The following is a 22,156-nucleotide window of genomic DNA, read 5'->3' as shown; positions in this document are numbered from 1 at the left end:
ACGGTCGGTGGACTGACCGTGTAATTTACTAGAATGCTTCTCTCCCTCTGAGGAATAAAGCACAGTTGGTGTGACAACCATGGAAACCATCGTCATCTCTTGCTATTTTGAAATGATAAAAAATGTTTGATCTTTGCTTTAGGATTATTCTCTCAAAAAGAGTGGGACCTACACTGAAATTAGATGCAAAATATGTACGATGCATGCTAAAACTAACTTTTTCTTATTTAAAAATCACTAAAATTAGACTAAAGTAAAAGTAAAAGATAGCAATATCTATGCAGGCAATGCACACATTGTTTAGCTTAATTTAATGCCTAATTTGAATTAATTAAGTTTAATGTTTAATTAGCTTAGATTTAAATGCATGATTATTTAGGCATAATTAACTTAGAATTAAATTAAATAATTTGCATGACCCCTTTAGAATTAATTAATTAAGTAACCAGTTAATTTTAATTAATTGCATAGGATTAATTACATTAATTTAGCACTTAACTCAAATAAATTGCATGACCCTTAGAATTAATTAATAAGGTAGAATTAATCAATTAGCATAGAAGAAATTAATTAGACTTAATTAAATTCTTAATTAGCTTAGAATTAAATAAGTGCATGATTAGGATTAATTAAAGAATGATTAGTCTAGGACTTGATTAACTAAATGATCAACCTAGATTTAATTAAGTTGCATGATCACTTAGCTTAGGATTAATTAATTGTTTTTTCTAACTTAGAAAATAAATAGTGACGTTAGGCCTTTTGAATTAAATTAAATCAAATCCATGTTTAGCTTAGTTTAAATAAATGCTTTAATACTTAGTATGTTTAAGTTAGCCTTTTTAATCATATACTTTAGGTTAGAGACTTTGAATTATTTTCTTGAACTTAAGCATCTTTTCTCTACTCTTAGCAAATAAATAAGGAACCACACTTGTGCCTTAACACTTAATTGAGCATGACTTTAAGCACTTCATATTTATTGCTTTTCGTTGTAATTGCTTTGATGTGAGACTCTAAGCTTTTGAATGGCATGAATATGACTTAGATGAATGGGTAGGATTGCTTGTTTTCTTTACTTCGTTATGCACTCTGTTTTATCACTTCATTCTTGAAACTTTTGGTAATAAAACGTCAAATGAACCATTTTCTACGTGATTAGGTGATTAAAGCATCTTTTCTCAAACCTTTGGCGACTAAAGCTAAATGAATCATTTCCAATCAAATGGTGACTAAAGCCACTTTTCAATCAATTAGCGACTAAGCCATTTTTCCATCAACTTGGCGACTGAAGTCACTTTTTCCAAATCAAATGACATTGCTTCACTCAAAATGGTGACTAAAGCCAAAACATACACACACACTTTTCATAATTAAAATCCCCATTTTACAATGGGAAGAACTACTTGGTTCTAATTCCTATTCAATGGGATAAGCAGACAGACTCAACTACTAAAACTCGAGTTGCAAACCAAAAATCCACAAAAATCCTTTTCTTCCTTTTCCTTTTCCTTTTCGTGCTTCATTCAAATTTATTTGTTTCTTTCGATTATGAGACTTTTGATTGTCCTAGAATCCCCATAAGGGGCTAGAGGCAATACTCCTTTCGATGCCTTACTTTTCTTTATTTGCTTTTATGAATGTTTACTTTATTTTAATTTGGGGAAATGTGTGGTCATCCTAGAGTCCTCTTAAAGGGGCTAGAGATAAGATTCCCTTTTAATTGCTATATTCATTTACATGTTGCCTTTTAATCTTTTACTGGGAGATGTGTGTGCATTCTAGAATCCTCCAAACGAGGCTAGAAATGGCACTCCCTTTTTATTCTTTCATTGCTTTATTTATCGCTTTATTTATTACTTACTTTAAAATGCTTTCTTATTATTGCCATGCATTTATCCATCTTTAAATTATTTTTCATTCTTAGGATAATTTATCGATTATTTTAAAATCGAAAACCTAGTCCCTGAATCCTCCTCGATTTTGATGATTAATGCATTTTATTCATTTGGACCAATGTCCGGAGTCAAATTTACGATTTTCCTTAGATTTTTCCTTCAAAAATAAAAAATGTAAGTGGTGCTCCTTTTCAAAGAAAGCAATCAAATTAAATAGGCTTTCAAACTGTGAACCCCAACTCAATATGAGCATTTCGTTTCCTTTTTAACAGATTGGACTAGGCGCTTAGGTCGAACCTCACAGGATCATGTTATGAAACAAAGTGGTAGACATCCTTTGATAAGTAGCTCCGACGTTCTTCAAACCGAACGACATTATTGGGTAGCAAAAATTTTTGAATTCTACGATAAAAGCAATTATGGTCTTATTTAACAATGCCATGAGAATCTGATTATAACCTGCAAATCCGTCCATAATCAAGTAGCATCCCATAATTGTTGCATAGTCGGTTAGGATATCAATGTGAGGGAGAGGAAAATCATCATTTGATGATGCCATATTCAAATCTCTATAATCAACACACATTTTGACCCTTTTGTCTTTTTTGGAAATTGGAACAATGTTAGCAAGCCAATCTGGATAATGAACCACCTCTAAAAATCCAGCATTAATTTTCTTGGTCACTTCTTCTTTAATCTTCTCGCCCTATACTAGTCTCAACCTTATTCTCTTCTGTTTTACTAGTTTAGTTTAGCCCCAGGACACAAAGGAATAGTGTGCTTAGCTATAGATTTGTCTATACCTTGCATGTCTTTATAGCTCCACGCAAAGGCTTCTTTCTTATCCTTGAGCGGGTTTTGAAATTTTATGATTAATTCTGGTCTGAAGTTTGACCCTATTAATAAATTTTATGGATTATCTTTTGTGCTAATATTAAATTCAAGCATGTGCGATGAGTTTATATCAAACATGCACATGAATTTATCTACTTGATGAATGGAACCGTTAGAAAAGATATCAAACAAGTAACCAAAATTGTAGTTTATTTCATTAAAAAGCAATGTTAGTTCGTTACGATCGTCCTCACAATCAGGAATAAAAACAGGTGGCGGAGATTCAGCCTCCTCAAAGCTATCCTCTATGCAGGATCTTATTGCCTTCATGACCTGGTCCGTAGGATCTTTAGTGGCATCCTTAGTATTTTCTTTCTTCTCTTCATCATTCTAAGCTCCTTGCTCCCCTTTATCTTTAGACTTAGCCATCTTTAGCCCCTCAATCCCTTCTTCTTTTTTCTTCACCTCTTCTTCTTACTTTAGTCTCCCAGGATCAACCTTGAGGACATTAATCACATCGGTAAAAATCTCCAAACCTAGGTATTTCTTCCCATTATGCTTAAATGGCTCTGTGGATACATATGGAGAGGAATGATCACTTGATCGGAGGAAACGTGCATCCATGTTATACCAGCCTAATTTGTTCTTTGACTTGGTTCCTACTTTATAACCCAGACCCATCCAATGTCGTTGTGTTCATAAATCTGGCAACTCAATAATTCTATGTTGATTCTTACAAAGACCCTTCCCTTCTTCAAAGTTCATTCTTTTCATAATGTTAGAGACAATGGGATATCGGTACTCAAAACTACCACTTGGAAACCTGTCCAAAGGAGAAAGACTTGTTTGTGTAGGTTCAAAGTTGTGATGCTTTTCTCACTGGCAACAAGGATAGTGATGACCTCGCCGTCAAAAGAAAATTTGGTTTTCTGATGCAAAGTTTATGCACACCTCCCAATGAGTGATACCATGGGCGACCTAAAAGGAGAGCAAAATTTGGGGAATGTCAATCACAATAAATTTCGTCTCTTATTCTATTGGCCCCACTTTGATAACTACTTTTAAAGATACACTCCACTTGTCTCTTTGAAACATCATAAGCTCGAATGACTACATCAAAAGGATCAAGGTCAATAATACTTAGCTTAAACTTTGTCAGCAGCTTCAAAGGACATACATAGTGTGTAGCCATCATCTATCATGACATTATTGGTAATTCTACACCTCACTTCGACCTTGATAGTTAGTGCTTTAGTATGATTCCTTCCCTCTAGTGGGAGTTCATCATCTGAAAAGGTGATGGTTAATGGGTTATGTTGAAGTAGACCCACAAAATCAATAGTTAAAATGGAGGCTAAAATAAGAATCTCCACCATAGCATCGGAAGAGCCTTTCTATGCTTCTTTGATGAGATGAGAAAATCCCACATGCTGACATTTGCATGGGTTTTCTTTAATTGTTTATTTAGAGCATCATCTTTTATTATCTCTTTCTGCTTGTTAGAGGGTCTCGCCTTCTCGTTCTGAGTTGTCTTATCCTTTCCCAAATTGGGTTGATACACTCGACCACTTCAGGTCATGATGTTTGCTTTCTTCTCTTCTTCTTCTTCTTCGCTACCCCAAACATCCAAGGTAACTTGATCTACTGTAGGATCATGCTCACTGTCTACCCATCATTGATGGGTTTATCCATTCCTCATCACTATCGTCCCACACATGCAAGACCATAACATACAATTTCTCTAGAAGCTATTGTTTCGCTTCTTCTCCCTCACATTCTACTATAACTTCCTTGGGAGTCTTTCCAGACTCAACCATATATAGATTTTTTGGTGGTGGCACATTATGGAAGTTAGGCAAGGTATTTGTCTGAGTACTCGGTCTAGTCTTCTAAAGATCTATGAGCTTGCCTTCGTCAATCAGATTCTGAATCTCACGTCTCAAACTTAAGCGTTGATCGTTGGCATGCCCATTTTCTTGGTGAAACTTGCAAAAGGCATTTTGATTGAAATTCTCTAGCAGAGGGTTTGATGGTCGTGTTAGTGCTAGCGGTTGTAAAAGACCTGCAAATTTGACTTTCTTAAAGACCTTGGAAAGAGAAGCACCAAAATTTGAGAACATCCTTTGTTGCATATTTGTAGCTCGTAGATGTAGGGTGGTTATGGTCTTGCTTGTGTTAGCAGACTTCCCAGAAAAAGTCGACCCTTGAAAAATTAGATCGGCTGTTGTTTCCAGACCGGTATCCATATCTCTTTTCTTCCAAAAGTTTGTCTTCTATAGCAATTCCCGCCTCATACACTTAGGAAAACTCTATTAGTGACATTTAATACATCTTCTTTCGATAAGCTAGCAATGTGCCCTTTATAAAAGATCTTGATTTGCTCTTCAGTATCGGGTCTGTTTCTCGTTTGAGTGACCTTGGCTCTCCATCTAGCCATATATTTAGAAAATGACTCATCGATTTTCTGGACAATGGTTTCCAAGTCCCTCAGATTGATACTCATTTGCAAGTTATAGGCATATTCTCTTAAGAAGAATGTGGTCAGTTTATTATAATCTTTCCTTACCCATTTCTTTAGATTGTAATACCATGTCAAGGCAGATCCCACCAACAACATGGGGAACATTCTCAAGATCTATTTAGAAGGCAAACTGACAAGCTCCACTATTGCCTTATATTGCATTAAATGAACTTTCGGATCACCAGTCCTGTGATACTTGGATACTTTTGGCGTTTTGTAAGTGAGATGAGTAGTTCCTTTAAGCTCTAGCTCTTCATTTTCATCACCATCCATGTCCATGTATTGGCCAAGCCCTTTGGACTTAATGAATATCAATTGCAGTACTAGTTTCTAGCGATCTCCTTCAGACCCCCCTACTCCTAGTCTGATTGAAATTTTCAATGTGACATCCTACCGAGTCGAGTCTTAGCATAGAGTTGAGTAGTCGAGTTGAGTCGAGTTGAACCAAACCCGGTTGGGGTAGAATGAGTATAAGTGGACTTATTTGAGTGAGAGAAAAAGATAAAGCATGTGGGTGAGGATTGATTTGTATTAAAAGATTGAGCTTGGGTCTTTAGTAGTAACCTGTTAATAATTGAGGTACCATTTAGGAAGTTTTCCATAAAATCCTTTGATTTTTGATGGCCTACCCGTAATACACATTTTCACTTTCCCATTTTCATGTTTATCTTCATCTTCTTCCTTTCCTCTTCCACCTTCTGTTCAATTTTCATGGTAGTTAAGCCTTAACTTCAATTTTTCTTCTATCCAAGTAAGTAGACCTTTTTGAAGTTCATAATTGAATCATTTGGTGCTATTATTTTAGAATTCATAAGAATTCTTATTTATAGGTGAAGGGAGTTCTAAGAGTGTAGAGAAAAGAAGCTAAAGAGGAGCTCAAGCTTTTGGAGTAAAGGTTTGATATCTCTTGTTATTTCCATTTTCTTTGTATGAGATTTGTGTGGTGTGTTGCTATTGAGACAATCTTGCTTTATGTTGAGTGGGAGGACTGGTAATGGTGAGAAAACAGGGGAAAACAGGGGAAGTATTGAATAAATGAAGTAAAGAGTGAGTTATGTTGAAACAGGTTTTGCTGGAAATTTTACTAGTAACTTCATCTTGATTTTGACCCCCTTTATTGATGGAATTAGGAAGTGTCATAGAAGAGTTATTTGTTCCTCTATGTGTTAGCTTTACATGGGTTTTTGAATCATCCAAATTGGAGTTGTCTATTGAGAGATATGACCAAAAGAGTACAGACAGTGCAGGCTGGAAGCGCGCGCGAATTGCATGATGAGTTCGCGTTGCCTTCTCGCGCTCGCGACTTTCAAGTACGCGCTCGCGACTTGTGCTCGCAAACTCTCTGACTCTCATTTAGCATATCTCGCGCTCGCGACTGTGAGGTGCGCGCTCGCGTACTTGGCCCTTGGCCTGTAAGCGCTCGCGACCTTCATCGCGCGCTCGCGAGTTTGGCCTGGGAACTCACTGTCTCTCATTTGGCACTTCTCGCGCTCGCGACTTTCAAGTACGCGGTCGTGACTGGTGCCCGATAACTCACTGCCTCTCATCTAGTGCATTACGCGCTCGCGACCTTGCAAGGCGCGCTCGCGACTTGTGTTTTCATGCATTTTTGGACTTCTTTTTCAATGCAATTGTATTCCTTTGCTTCACTTATATGCCTCCAATCATTTTAACATCCAATACAACATTAGAACATGTATCAAAACAACATGCAAGCATGCAAATGATGTGAAATCAAATATACATTATGAATTATGAAGTTATGAATTATTCATGTGATGTTGTGTTATATTATTGACATACCAACATTATGCTCCATTGAGGTTAGGTAGAAACCATGTAGATAAGGCTATGTCGCGACATAGGATAGCAGATCTGCACCCCATACAGTTTGATACTCCGGCTACAGGCCGTTGAGTGGATATGATTATATACGGGCCATAGCAGCCAAGCATACAGTATTCATCCAGTTTCATACAGTTTTTCTTATCACTTCGGTTTCACTATAACCTTATGGAGCCATACAGATATCTACATTTCATGAATTATACAGTATTATAAACGGTACAAAGGATAATCAAGGTATCATGAAAGTATCATGATGTGTGTGCTTATATGTGCCATATGTGTTTACATGGTTCTTTCTACACATGTATGTGTTTCTTTGTTTCTTTATATGTTGAGATATCCACTGAGCTTTATTTGCTCAGCGAGTTACCTGTTTAACTCGCAGGTTTTGAGACTGGTCAGTAGAGAGTCAGCTTACAACTGCTGTAGTTCATCTGTAGAAGACTCAGTCTTCAGGGTAGCTACTCATACGGATGTGTATTTTTGTTTATCCTTTTTATGGCATGTACAGGGCACACAGTTGGGCCCATTTCATTTTGTAAACTAGTATCATGTTTTGTAAATATAAAGTACATTATTCTTGTATACAGTATCAGCATGCTATTATATTCAATATACATTATGATTTCAGCATGTCAGACCATACAGTCAACCAGTTTGTAGCGCCTCGGTCCGGTTCATTCGGGTTTACGGGTGGACCGGGAAGGGGTGTTACAAATTTTGGTATCAGAGCCCTAGGTTTAGTTTCCTCGGGCTTGCATGCATAAGTCAGTATAGTATACATGCCATGTCTACCCTGATGAACTAAGCAGTTGTTATTCTTTTAGGAGGATGTCACAGGAAGGTGAGAGCGAGTCACACGCCTCCAGGCCAGCGGAGGGTGAGGCTCCAATAGCACCAGGTCAAGAGGTGTTGTTAAAGCAACTTGCAGATACTTTTCGACAGATTGCAGGGGTGATGCCTCAAGCACCAATAGTAGTAGAAAGAGAAAGAAAGCCCCCACTAGAGAAGCTTCGGAAATATGGGGCGAAAGAATTCAGTGCTAACAAGGATGACAGTCCAGAGAGAGCTGAGTATTGGTTAGATGGGACATCGAGAGTCCTGGAACAATTACAATGTACACCAGAGGACAAGTTGGTTTGTGCCACATCATTGCTCATAGATGAGGCATATACCTGGTGGATTACTGTTCAGCAGCGGGTATCAGCAGAACAGCGGACATGGCAATTCTTCTTGGATGAATTCAAGAAGAAGTTCATGACAGAGGCTTACCTAGATGCGAGAAGGAAAGAATTCTTATACCTGAGGCAGAACAGAATGTCAGTTGCCGAATATGAGCGAGAGTTTACCAGGCTCAGCAGGTATGGTAAGGGGATAGTGGCTACAGAAGCCGAGAGGTGTAAAAAGTTTCAGGAAGGCCTGAATGATGAGATTCAGATGGGAGTGGTAGCTTCCAGATTCAGAGAGTTCTCAGCTTTGGTAGAGGCAGCTCAGGAGATAGAGCGCATTCAGGCCAGTCAGTGTACCAGACGCCAGCGGTCTCAGCAGAGGAGAGACCAGACTCAGAGTGCACCCAGTACCTATCAGTCAGAAAGCAAGAGATTCAGAGGTGCTAGTAGTTCAGCTAGTGCTAGACCTTCCTTTGGCCAAGGCACAGCTAGGGGTGCTAACGTGCCAGCGGTATCAGTTGTGGCTAGTTTTGCTGGTGGTAGTCGAGGTTCAGGCAGAGGAACTGGTAGAGGCACCGGTAGAGGTGCAGAGTCAGCCGGTTATACTTTTCCACCTTGTGAGCATTGTGGCAGACAACATGGTGGAGATTGTTGGTTGGTGACTGGTAAATGTTGGATATGCGGAGCATCAGACCATCAGAAGAAGGATTGTCCGAAGAGGGCAAAAGTTCCTACATAGTTCATAACAGGCAGAGGTAGAGGTGAGAGCTCCGGAGGGCAGAGACAGCAGTCAGAGACTGTGGACAGACCTGATACTAGAGGTCCAGCCAAGGTCTATGCTATGCGAGCCAGAGAAGATGAGGAAGCTCCAGATGTAATAGTTGGTGAGTTTTCCTTATGTGATCATACAGTTTATGCTTTAATTGATCCTGGCTCATCTCATTCATACATTAGTGTACCTAAACCTTGGGTTAAAGGGTTAGAAGTTGCATATGTGAGTCAGGGTATGTTGGTTACTAATCCATTAGGAGATGTAGTACAAACTCATACAGTGGTCGAAGGATGTCCAATTGTTATTCATGGAAAAGAATTTCCAGGAGATCTTATGGAGTTGCCATTTAGAGAATTTGATGTTATTCTGGGTATGGATTGGCTATCCAGACATCAGGCTATAGTTGATTGTGCAAAGAAAAGGGTGACATTATATACAACAGCAGGGGAAGAGATTACAGTAGTTGGGAAGCGGCGAGATTTTCTAGGTAATGTGATATCAGCCATGGCAGCAAAGAGATTAATTCAGAAGGGTTGTGAAGCATACTTGGTATGTGCATTACAAGCAGAGAAAGAACAGTCAAAAGTGCAAGATATACCAACAGTGTGTGATTATCCAGATGTATTTCCAGAACAGTTACCAGGGTTACCACCAAGGAGGGAAGTGGAGTTTACCATAGATGTCTATCCTGGAGCAGCACCAGTATCAATTGCACCTTACAGAATGGCGCCAGCAGAGCTAAAAGAGTTAAAGATTCAGCTACAAGAGTTATTGGATAAAGGCTTTATCAGACCTAGTGTATCACTTTGGGGAGCACTGGTATTATTTGTAAAGAAGAAAGATGGATCATTCAGACTGTGCATTGACTATAGACAGCTGAACAAACTGACAATCAAGAATAAGTATCCATTGCCTCGAATCGATGATTTGTTTGATCAGTTAAAAGGTGCAGGTATGTTTTCTAAGATCGACCTTAGGTCGGGATACCATCAGTTGCGGATAAAGGAAGAAGATATCGCTAAGACTGCATTCAGGACCCGATATGGTCACTATGAATTTTTAGTCATGCCATTCGGTCTCACAAATGCACCAGCGGTTTTCATGGATCTCATGAATCACGTGTTTCATTCATATCTGGATCAGTTTGTGGTGGTGTTTATAGATGACATTCTAGTCTACTCCAGAGACAGGGTTGAACATGATAAACATTTGCGGATTGTACTTCAGACACTGAGGGGTAAACAGCTTTATGCCAAGCTTAGTAAGTGTGAGTTTTGGCTGGAAGAAGTTTCTTTCTTAGGACATGTGGTGTCATCGGAGGGTATCAGAGTGGACCCTAAGAAGATTGAAGCTATTGTTGATTGGAGACCACCCAGAAACGTCACAAAAGTTCGAAGTTTTCTGGGTTTAGCCGGCTATTACAGAAGGTTTGTAAAGGGATTCTCCATCATTGCATCACCTTTAACAAGATTATTGAAGAAAGCAGTAGTATTCCAATGGGATGATAGATGTCAGCAGAGTTTTGACACTTTGAAGAAAAAGTTGACTGAAGCACCAGTGTTGACTCAACCAGTGTTAGGTAAAGACTTTGAGATTTACAGTGATGCCTCTCATATTGGGTTAGGATGTGTACTCATGCAAGACAGGAAAGTGGTAGCTTATGTCTCCAGACAGTTGAAGCCACATGAATTGAATTATCCAACCCATGATTTAGAATTGGCAGCCATTGTTCTAGCATTCAAAGTATGGCAGCATTATCTGTACGGTGAAAAGTGTTACATTTACACAGATCATCAGAGTTTAAAGTATTTACCGACACAGAAGGACTTGAATTCAAGACAACGGAAGTGGATGCAGATTCTGGCTAATTATGATTATGTCATTAATTACCATCCGGGCAAAGCTAATGTGGTAGCTGATGCCCTTAGCCGCAAATCATTGTTTGCTTTGAGAGCAATGAGAATTAGCATGGAGTTGCAACAGCAGGGAGTTATTCTAGCACAGATGCAAGTACAGCCATCTTGGGTTCAAGAAGTTGCAGAAGCACAGAAGAAAGATGCACAAACAGCACTATGGGTAAAACAAGTACAGGAAGATCATGGTGGGAAATTCAGATTGGATAACAGTATAGTATTGTTCTTTGAGGACAGAGTTGTTGTACCACAGATAGGGGAAATCAGACAGAAGATTCTGCATGAAGCTCATAACAGTCCATATACAATGCATCCAGGTAGTACCAAGATGTATCAAGATTTGAAGAAAGGCTATTGGTGGCTGGGCATGAAGAGAGATATCGGAAATATTGTAACAAGATGTTTAACATGTCAACAAGTAAAAGCAGAACATTAACTGCCAGCTGGGTTACTTCATCCAATAACAGTGCCAACATGGAAGTGGGATCAGATCACGATGGATTTTGTTACTGGATTACCTCAGACGCAGCGGAAGCATGATGCAGTATGGGTGATCATGGACAGATTAACTAAGTCCGCACACTTTCTACCAGTCAGGATGGACTATTCTCTGGACAAGTTAGCAGACATTTATGTTAGCGAAATAGTTCGACTACATGGAGTTCTATCATCCATTATATCGGATCGTGATCCAAGGTTTACATCGAAGTTTTGGGGTAAACTACAGGAAGCATTAGGGACGAGATTGCATTTCAGCACTGCATTTCATCCTCAAACAGATGGCCAATCAGAGAGAGTCATTCAAATTCTAGAAGACATGATGAGATCATGTGTTATAGAATTTGAAGGTAGTTGGGACAGATATGTACCTCTCATGGAGTTTGCCTACAACAACAGCTACCAATCAAGCATCAAGATGGCACCATATGAAGCATTGTATGGTAGACCATGCAGGACACCTGTGTGTTGGACAGAACTGAGTGAGAAGAAGATTTTGGGTCCAGATTTGGTTAGAGAAACAGAAGAGAAAGTGGAAATCATCAGAAAACGGCTGAAAGAAGCAAGCGATCGACAAAAGTCTTATGCTGATTTAAAGAGAAAGGATATTGAGTACTCGGTGGGTGATAAGGTATTTCTGAAAGTTTCACCATGGAAAAAGATCCTAAGGTTTGGACGAAAGGGTAAGCTTAGCCCTAGGTTCATTGGTCCATACGAGATTGTTGAACGTGTAGGACCATTAGCCTATCGCCTAGCGTTACCTTCAACCTTAGATCGAATTCATAATGTCTTTCACGTATCCATGTTAAGGAGATACAGATCAGACCCATCACATGTGTTATCAGCAGAAGAGATTGAAATTCAGCCGGATCTCACTTATGAAGAAGAACCAGTTCAGATCTTAGCCAGAGAAACTAAGGAATTGCGGAACAAGAAGATAGCATTGGTAAAAGTTCTTTGGAGGAATCATAAGACAGAAGAAGCAACTTGGGAATCTGAAGACACCATGCGACAACAGTATCCGCAGTTGTTTACAACAGGTAAACTTCGGGACGAAGTTTTTATTTAGGAGGGGAGAATTGTGACATCCTACCGAGTCGAGTCTTAGCATAGAGTTGAGTAGTCGAGTTGAGTCGAGTTGAACCAAACCCGGTTGGGGTAGAATGAGAGTATAATTGGACTTATTTGAGTGAGAGAAAAAGATAAAGCATGTGGGTGAGGATTGATTTGTATTAAAAGATTGAGCTTGGGTCTTTAGTAGTAACCTGTTAATAATTGAGGTACCATTTAGGAAGTTTTCCATAAAATCCTTTGATTTTTGATGGCCTACCCGTAATACACATTTTCACTTTCCCATTTTCATGTTTATCTTCATCTTCTTCCTTTCCTCTTCCACCTTCTTGTGAATACTCAAATTTTGACCTTGCTACAGTAAATTTGACTTTTCTACAGTAACTTTGACTTTTCTACAGTGTCAATGCCGGACTGCAAACAGTCCGGCCGGACCGGAAGCCATTTTGGACATTTACTGGAAGTATGCCAATATGGTACTTAAAACGTCCGGAATGTCGCGAGGATCGCGGAACAGGTCCTGGAATATTTTTCGGAGGTCCGAAACTCCCGAAAAAGCTCCCGAAGCGAGACAAGGTGGCCACCACCGGACACCACGGCGCCGGCCGCTGGTCACGGCGGCAGCAGCCGCCCAGCCTCGGCGGCAACTGCCGCCCCACCGCCTGGGCGGCAGCAGCCGCCCTGTCAGGCGGTACCTGCCGCCCAGCCTCGGCGGCACCTGCCGCCCCACCGCCTGGGCGGCAGCTGCCGCCCTGTCAGGCGGCACCTGCCGCCAAGCATGGGCGGCACCTGCCGCCAGCCACCTGCCGCCCTAGGCCCGTTTTTGGCCTATAAATAGCCACTTACCTCTTCATTTTTGGCCACACCTTTGGTCTGTATTGACGGACGAATCCTTCTCCCTCTCACGCTCCTTGCGTTTTCTTTACCGCTTTTTGCATTTTATTTAATTTGTATTGCATTTTTATTGTGATATTTGGACATTAAAATTAAACAAATTAAAATTAATTAATATTTCCTAAGCGAGGAGCTTAATCTGGAGTTAAGAAGCGGTCGTCGATTAAATCAGGTATGTAAACGAAGCTCTGCCTATTTAATTTTAGCACTTCATACATACTTCTCTTCTACTCTTAATAATTCTATAATTGCATAAACGCATTCACGTCATCATTTAGACAAATAAACCGTCTTAAATTTATTTGATTAAGCTTAAATGCCCGGTTAATCAATAATTGTGGTATTAAAGTTTAAATCCGACAATATTGGCTAAAAGAGCCTAGTTAATTAATAACTATGGTTCAACTGCCTTATTTCGAACAAATCCGGCTTAAGTCCAATTAATCAATAAGTGTGACTAAAAGCCTAAATCGACATTTTCTTGGCAAAATGCCTACAAATCAACCTTTTTCGGCTAAAAGTCGTAAAATCGAACATTTTTGGCCAAAGGCCTAAAATCAACCATTTTAGCGACAAATCGCTTTAAAATCGACATTTTTGGCAAAATGCCTTAAAATCAATCATTTTCGGTTTAAAACCGTAAAATCAACCATTTTAAGCGACAAATCGCTTAAAATCGACATTTTGGCAAAAAATCAATCATTTTCGGTTTAAAACCGTAAAATCAACCATTTTAAGCGACAAATCGCTTAAAATCGACATTTTTGGCAAAATGCCTTAAAATCAATCATTTTCGGTTTAAAACCGTAAAATCAACCATTTTAGCGACAAGTCGCCTAAATCAATCTTTTTGGCAAAATGCCTTAAAATCAATCAAAATCAACATTTTTGGCATCAAATGCCTAAAATCAAATCAATCAACTCTTTGGCAAAATGCCTAAACAAAAATCATGCACGAAGCATACACACAATCATGCACGAAGCATACACAAAATCATGCACGAAGCATACACACAATCATGCACGAAGCATACACAAAATCATGCATAAAGCATACACATAAAATGCACAAAGCATACACAAAATCATGCACAAAGCATACACACACTCATGCATTAAGCATACACCTTCAAAGCCCTTCAAAGAAGGCCTATCGAACTACGTTGACTTTGATCTTCCATTCAAACGGAAGTACGTAGGCACGTTCGGGATTTCACCCCGGGTGGCAAGTCAAAATCACTCAAACATTTCATTAATCCATCATTTACCTTGCAAAGCATTCATTCATCGGTTAGTTTATCGGCATGACATAGTCTCGGGATCCATCTCGGGTTCGTAGATTGTGCCTTAATCATTGGGATAATTAATCTACTAACTAGGTTAATTAAAAATGGAGTCACTTAGGGTTTTTTCCTAGTTTACCCTAAAATAATTAAACAAGGTGGCGACTCACACACATCACGTGCATTTCTTCTCATTCATCATATGCATCACATGCCTATATGCTTTTGGGGAAGGGGTTCACACTTCTGTTCAATTTTCATGGTAGTTAAGCCTTAACTTCAATTTTTCTTCTATCTAAGTAAGTAAACCTTTTTGAAGTTCATAATTGAATCATTTGGTGCTATTATTTTAGAATTCATAAGAATTCTTATTTATAGGTGAAGGGAGTTCTAAGAGTGTAGAGAAAAGAAGCTAAAGAGGAGCTCAAGCTTTTGGAGTAAAGGTTTGATATCTCTTGTTACTTCCATTTTCTTTGTATGAGATTTGTGTGGTGTGTTGCTATTGAGACAATCTTGCTTTATGTTGAGTGGGAGGACTGGTAATGGTGAGAAAAAAAGGGAAAATAGGGGAAGTATTGAATAAATGAAGTAAAGAGTGAGTTATGTTGAAACAGGTTTTGCTGGAAATTTTACTAGTAACTTCATCTTGATTTTGACCCCATTTATTGATGGAATTAGGAAGTGTCATAGAAGCGTTATTTGTTCCTCTATGTGTTAGCTTTACATGGGTGTTTGAATCATCCAAATTGGAGTTGTATATTGAGAGATATGACCAAAAGAGTACAGACAGTGCAGGCTGAAAGCGCGCGCGAATTGCATGATGAGTTCGCGTTGCCTTCTCGCGCTCGCGTCTTTCAAGTACGCGCTCGCGACTTGTGCTCGCAAACTCTCTGACTCTCATTTGGCACATCTCGCGCTCGCGACTGTGAGGTGCGCGCTCGCGTACTTGGCCCTTGGCCTGTAAGCGCTCGCGACCTTCATCGCGCGCTCGCGAGTTTGGCCTGGGAACTCACTGTCTCTCATTTGGCACTTCTCGCGCTCGCGACTTTCAAGTACGCGGTCGCGACTGGTGCCCGATAACTCACTGCCTCTCATCTAGTGCATTACGCGCTCGCGACCTTGCAAGGCGCGCTCGCGACTTGTGTTTTCATGCATTTTTGGACTTCTTTTTCAATGCAATTGTATTCCTTTGCTTCACTTATATGCCTCCAATCATTTTAACATCCAATACAACATTAGAACATGTATCAAAACAACATGCAAGCATGCAAATGATGTGAAATCAAATATACATTATGAATTATGAAGTTATGAATTATTCATGTGATGTTGTGTTATATTATTGACATACCAACATTATGCTCCATTGAGGTTAGGTAGAAACCATGTAGATAAGGCTATGTCGCGACATAGGATAGCAGATCTGCACCCCATACAGTTTGATACTCCGGCTACAGGCCGTTGAGTGGATATGATTATATACGGGCCATAGCAGTCAAGCATACAGTATTCATCTAGTTTCATACAGTTTTTCTTATCACTTCGGTTTCACTATAACCTTATGGAGCCATACAGATATCTACATTTCATGAATTATACAGTATTATAAACGGTACAAAGGATAATCAAGGTATCATGAAAGTATCATGATGTGTGTGCTTATATGTGCCATATGTGTTTACATGGTTCTTTCTACACATGTATGTGTTTCTTTGTTTCTTTATATGTTGAGATATCCACTGAGCTTTATTTGCTCAGCGAGTTACCTGTTTAACTTGCAGGTTTTGAGACTGGTCAGTAAAGAGTCAGCTTACAACTGCTGCAGTTCATCTGTAGAAGTCTCAGTCTTCAGGGTAGCTACTCATACGGATGTGTATTTTTGTTTATCCTTTTTATGGCATGTACAGGGCACACAGTTGGGCCCATTTCATTTTGTAAACTAGTATCATGTTTTGTAAATATAAAGTACATTATTCTTGTATACAGTATCAGCATGCTATTATATTCAATATACATTATGATTTCAGCATGTCAGACCATACAGTCAACCAGTTTGTAGCGCTTCGGTCCGGTTCATTCGGGTTTACGGGTGGACCGGGAAGGGGTGTTACATTCAAAGGCACCCACAGGTTTTCAAAAAAACATGATTTGGCTCAGGATTGTCAATTTTTAATTCTAAGGTTTCTCTGAATTTGAAAGTGTTGATCTTCTCAATTTTTTTGTATATTTTCTCCAGCTTGTCAAGTTTCCCTTTTTCAACCCCTTAAATTCTTATATTTCGCTCATGTCTCTCTCATTTTTATTTTTTCCTTTTTTAAACTCTTTTTATTATCATCTCCTCCTTTTCGGATTAATCATGCTTTGGTCTGTTTATCCACCTATTTCAAAGCACTTTTAATAAATGCAGGTCCAATGAATCCACAATCATTTTTGGACCTTACAATATATAAATTTTCTCTCTAAATATACTTACTTACATGGTTATAGAATATTTGAAATATATAAATTAATTAATTTATAGGAATTTAATATAATTAAATAGAAAGCATTAAAAATTTATTGCGTAGAAAGTAATTTATGGTAATTAGGAAATCAACTAAATTACAAGAAAAACAAAACAAAAAAAAACCCTCTTTTTTGTTAATTTGAAGTAAAATAAAGAAATAAGTTAAACAATAATAATAATAATATAAATGAGAATAAATAAATCTATTAATAATTGTTTTCAAATATAAAACTAAAACTATGTTAATATATATATATATTTGATCAATGCATATGATTTATCAGTTCATACATATCCCCACCCGCTCTGTCGCCTAAAATTGTAAAAGTAAGTCCAATGAGCAAGGAGAGAGAAAATAAAATATAATTAAATTAGATAAATAAAGGGTCCACCTAAAGAGAAAGATTACTATTGGGCTGGTTTGCCAATACTGGCATTTCCTAAAGGCAATAAGGCCTTGCATTGCGCGTGCAGATTAGCTCGTACTACTTTTGCTCTATTCTTCTTCTTCTTCTCCATGGTCCATAGACTCCAGTCTCTGCTATTAATTATTGAAAAAAGAAAATAAAATCAAAATCGTCTTTTCTTCTCTGCATATCCAAAATCTGCTTGCTACCAAGGAAGAGGAGGAGGAGGAGGAGGGGGGAGGGCATTCCATTGCAGCAATTTGTCGGATCTTAATGTTCAATACCGGCAACATCATCCTCAATGGAATCTCTCTCTCCGGTGGTGGCGGCGGAGGGTTCTGGTTGGCTGTGGCAGCTCCTCAGTCCAGAAAGGCTTTAGCAGTCACAGGTTTGGCCGGAATCGCCGTGTTTGCGGCTATATACTATACGACCAGTAGGTAATAAATGAGGGGATAAATTAGTAGAATCACAATTTCTACTAAGCAAAAGGCAAGACTCGATTATTCAGTTGTTTTAGTTTTGGGATTTTTAAGTAGTAGTTGTGAGAAGTGTGTGAGAGAGAGAAAGAGAGTCAATTAGAACACAAAGTGAAGTAAATGAAAGCTCTAAGACGAAGTCATACTTCATCATCTTCATCAAATTCGTCTTCTCCATCATCATCTTCAGGGTCATCATCTTCGTGGATTCATTTGCGTTCGGTCCTTTTAATGGTTAATTCTTCCTCGCCATCTTCTTGTTCCTCTGATCGGTGAGTTTTCTCTCTCTTCACCTCTTTCCCTGATTTTCTTTCTGATTTATTGAACTTCTTCGACATTTTATTTTTATTTTTTGGTTTGAGATCAGATCTGTTAGTTTTCACCATATACTTCAGTTCAGTTTGCTTATTCTTGTCTTTCACTTCACTACATTTTGCTACTGGATTTCAATCTAATGGGATATGATTAAGTTGCGATTTTGTTGATTTATAATGTTGTCTGCTCCAAGCTTGTAACTTTCTCTTGTAACTGCTATTGGGTTTTTAAATTCCTATGACACATGTTCTTTAAATTCCATCAAATTCCAGCTAAGTAACTTAGTGGAAAAATTGCAGTGGCTTTAATACGTTGAGTACTCTCTTCTTGCCTTTTTGACTTAAACCAAGTGAAGCTGTTTTGGGACCTACTCTAATGCTGCTTGAAAATAATGTGGTTGTCTAATTTGCTTGATTTAACTTTTTTTTTATCTTACAAACTTTTTCTATGGACAATGGGGAGCTTGGTATACAGTTTTGAACTAAGCTGCCCTTTCATATCCTTCCATAAATGTTTTGATTTATTTCTAGTTTTCTTTTGTTCTTTCCCGGATCTACTTAATCCACTTTTGCAATTTTACTACTTGTTGTGTCTTAGTGCTGATACCATTCGTGCTTTCATTTCAGGGGCCATCTTAAATCACCATGGTCTCGCAGGAAAAGAAAACATGCCCTTACTCCTCGGCAGTGGAGAAGATTGTTTACACCAGATGGGAAACTCCATGACGGTGGAGTTAAGTTTTTGAAAAAAGTTCGAAGTGGAGTGAGTAATAATATAAGTTTTGGTATATTTATTGCTAGAATATGCTATCATTGTGGAAGTGTTTATGTCTTTTCTCTCTCATATAGGGTGTAGATCCAAGTATTAGAGCAGAGGTTTGGCCGTTCCTCCTTGGAGTGTAAGCATGCCTAGCCTTGTTTTGTTCTTGATATGTCTTTGTTGTTACTGCTGCATCCTTCATATATTTCAGTGGTGGTGCTTGAATGTGTTCTCATTGTTACTAAGTTTGAGGGCTTTCAATTTTTGGCATAATTTGGAAAAGGTTTTAATTGAATTTCTCCCCCCCCATGCAAAATCTATATATCATGGATTAGCATTGAATTTTGCATATTGCTTATGTTCTGGCATTTTGAAGTTATCCTATTTTTCATGTTTTAGCTTAGTTATGTTCAATGCTAATCTTGTAGAAAAATTTATACATTCTATAAGCTAGATTTTCTATTTCATTCCTTTGTTTTACTGTCACATTTCTTAAACAATTGGGTAGTCTCTGGCACACGTTATGATGCCATTCATCTCAATAGATTGGTTGGACTTGGTGTTTTTGGAAACTTAACATTGAATATAGTTTTAAGAACTTTGTGCTTGGTGATGTTGGTTCATTTGTTCTATTAGATGACACTGACATGATTAATGATTTGTTTTCTTTTCCTCTAACAGCTATGAGTTAAACAGTACCAAAGAAGAGAGGGATACTATAAGAGCCCAGAAAAGGTGCGTCTGCCAGTCTCATCCTAAAAGTCAACTTCTGCCTTTTACTTATTATGACTCTTAGATAGGTTAATTGGTGGGTTTGAGCCTAAAATGCAATTTCTTATTTCTTCTTCTTTGTTCTGTATTCTCATCCTTTGCAACAATCCGTGGCTACAGAAAGGAATATGAGAAACTTCGCAGACAGTGCCGACGGATCCTCATATGCAGCAATGCCAGCTTTAAGTTAAATGAGAGTTTCAAGTTGAATGAGAGTGGCGAACCCAGCCAGAATGGGGATAGTGGATGTCTTATTCAAGACACAGAGTCTTCTAGTTATGAAGATGTGGTTAGTGCCAGGGAATCCCTGTCTAGCGAGGAAAGGAGTCCAGATGTTGAGTACTCGGACGACCCCTCTAGTACACTGTTGGAAGGTGATGATAGTTCAAGACAACAGACAACAAACACAGATGCCTCTGCACTAAACACTGAGTCATCTGATTCAGACTCCTCTGAAGACCCTGAAAACATCCTTCAGGCTTCCTCTTCTTCAGAAGGCAGGGAAAAGAATGATCCTGATATGCCTTCAAAAGAGTTAATTTCTCCTGCAGGGACTGAGCTCCACTCAGGCCTACTTGCTGCTGAAAATTTTGCTACCTGGCAGCGGATTATTCGTGTAGATGCAGTGCGTGCCAATTCAGAGTGGATACCCTACTTTCCATCTCAGGCTTCAGTATCCGATGATAGAGCACGCTGTTTTGCGGAGGCTGTTGGGTTAAAGGATTATGATCACCTGGATCCCTGCAGAATTTTCCATGCCGCCCGATTGATTGCCATTCTTGAAGCCTATGCGCTTTACGATCCTGAAATTGGCTATTGCCAGGGCATGAGTGATCTACTTTCTCCCATTATTACTGTTATGACAGAGGATCATGAAGCTTTCTGGTGTTTTGTGGGTTTTATGAAGAAGGCTCGCCATAATTTTAGGCTTGATGAAGTAGGAATTAGAAGGCAGTTGAATATTGTTTCTAAGATTCTCAAATGTAAAGACTCGCACCTGTTTAGGCACCTGGAGAAGCTCCAGGCCGAGGATTGCTTTTTTGTTTATAGAATGGTGGTGGTGCTGTTTAGGAGGGAGTTGACTTTTGAACAGACAATTTGTCTTTGGGAGGTGATGTGGGCAGATCAGGCAGCCATAAGGGCTGGCATTGGCAAGTCAGCGTGGAGCAGGATAAGGCAGCGTGCACCACCAACAGATGATTTATTGCTTTATGCTATTGCGGCTTCAGTACTGCAAAGAAGGAAGTTAATTATAGAGAAGTACAACAGCATGGATGACATTTTAAGGGAGTGCAACAGCATGGCTGGTCAATTAGATGTATGGAAGCTTCTAGATGATGCACATGACTTGGTGGTCACCTTACATGACAAGATAGAGACGTCTTTCTGATGGCTTGCATTTTGAGTATGTCCACTAACTCATGTTAATCCTTTTTCTTCTTTTGGGGTATTTCAAGTCTCCTTTATGTGCTGCTTGCAACAAGAATTCCAGAGGCTATCCATTCTCATTTATGCTGCTTAACAAATTGACACATTTGAGAGGATTTATTTTGACACGTCTCTGCATGTAGTTCTACCACTCTCTAGAATACAGCACAGAGTGTCCGCGTTCATTTCCATACGGGATTAAACAGGTAGCTGCTGCATCTCCAACCAATATGTCCTATCAGATGAGGTACACATCAATATTGATGATATAATTCTCAAATTTTTGTCCCGGTCAACCTTTAGTAATGGATGCCCTGTGTAAATGTTTGTTGCTGGAAGCTATTTAATTTAAGCAGGATTAAGTGCTTGTAGCTTCCCCTAGCAGCTGAATAAGATTTGTCTGGAATAATTTTTAATGCTAAATTATAGTGTAGCAAAAAGCTTGCTATGTTTTCCTGAATAGATTTCTTTCCAATTAAATTATGTTATGCTGTACTTCTCCTTGGATTTTCATAATTCATAAGTGTAAAAGTAAAAAAGAAAAAGAAATCTTTTTATCAGGATTGTTTCTTCTAACAGAAATCAAAGGAAATATTTATTAGGACTACCATTTAATTTCTCATACACAGACTTATAGACTTTGAGTTAGAGCTTGGGCACTAAAAAGCCGTTATCTGCTAAGTTCTAGCAGGAATGAAAATCGATTGGTCATGGGGATGGATCTCTCTGGTGGGAGTCGGGGTGTGGAATTTTCATTTTCATGCCATGGATTTGGTGTCGGATATGATAACGC

General features: G+C 38.8%; 1 protein-coding gene across 2 annotated transcripts; it reads left to right on the top strand.

The window, feature by feature from the left end:
- Window positions 1-17,630: 17,630 nt before the first annotated feature.
- Window positions 17,631-21,823, top strand: LOC149496232 (rab GTPase-activating protein 22-like). 2 transcript variants are annotated; one of them, XM_089721822.1, is made up of 6 exons: window positions 17,631-18,051; window positions 18,216-18,362; window positions 19,032-19,167; window positions 19,254-19,303; window positions 19,846-19,899; window positions 20,056-21,823. In XM_089721822.1, exons 1-6 carry the CDS (start codon window positions 17,888-17,890, stop codon window positions 21,323-21,325), a joined length of 1,821 nt encoding a protein of 606 aa, XP_089577948.1. In that variant the 5' UTR covers window positions 17,631-17,887; the 3' UTR covers window positions 21,326-21,823. The 2 variants fall into 2 exon arrangements, with proteins under 2 accessions (XP_089577948.1, XP_089577947.1); XM_089721821.1 differs by having other exon boundaries at window positions 17,633-18,362.
- Window positions 21,824-22,156: the final 333 nt, after the last annotated feature.

The sequence above is a fragment of the Jatropha curcas genome, chromosome 5 (assembly GCF_041381405.1).
Source record: "Jatropha curcas cultivar XTBG-Jc1 chromosome 5, XTBG_Jcur_1.0, whole genome shotgun sequence".
In the NCBI taxonomy this organism is placed as follows: Eukaryota; Viridiplantae; Streptophyta; class Magnoliopsida; order Malpighiales; family Euphorbiaceae; genus Jatropha; species Jatropha curcas.
Note: the sequence above shows the minus strand (reverse complement) of the source record. Positions and strands in the feature narration are given on the sequence as shown.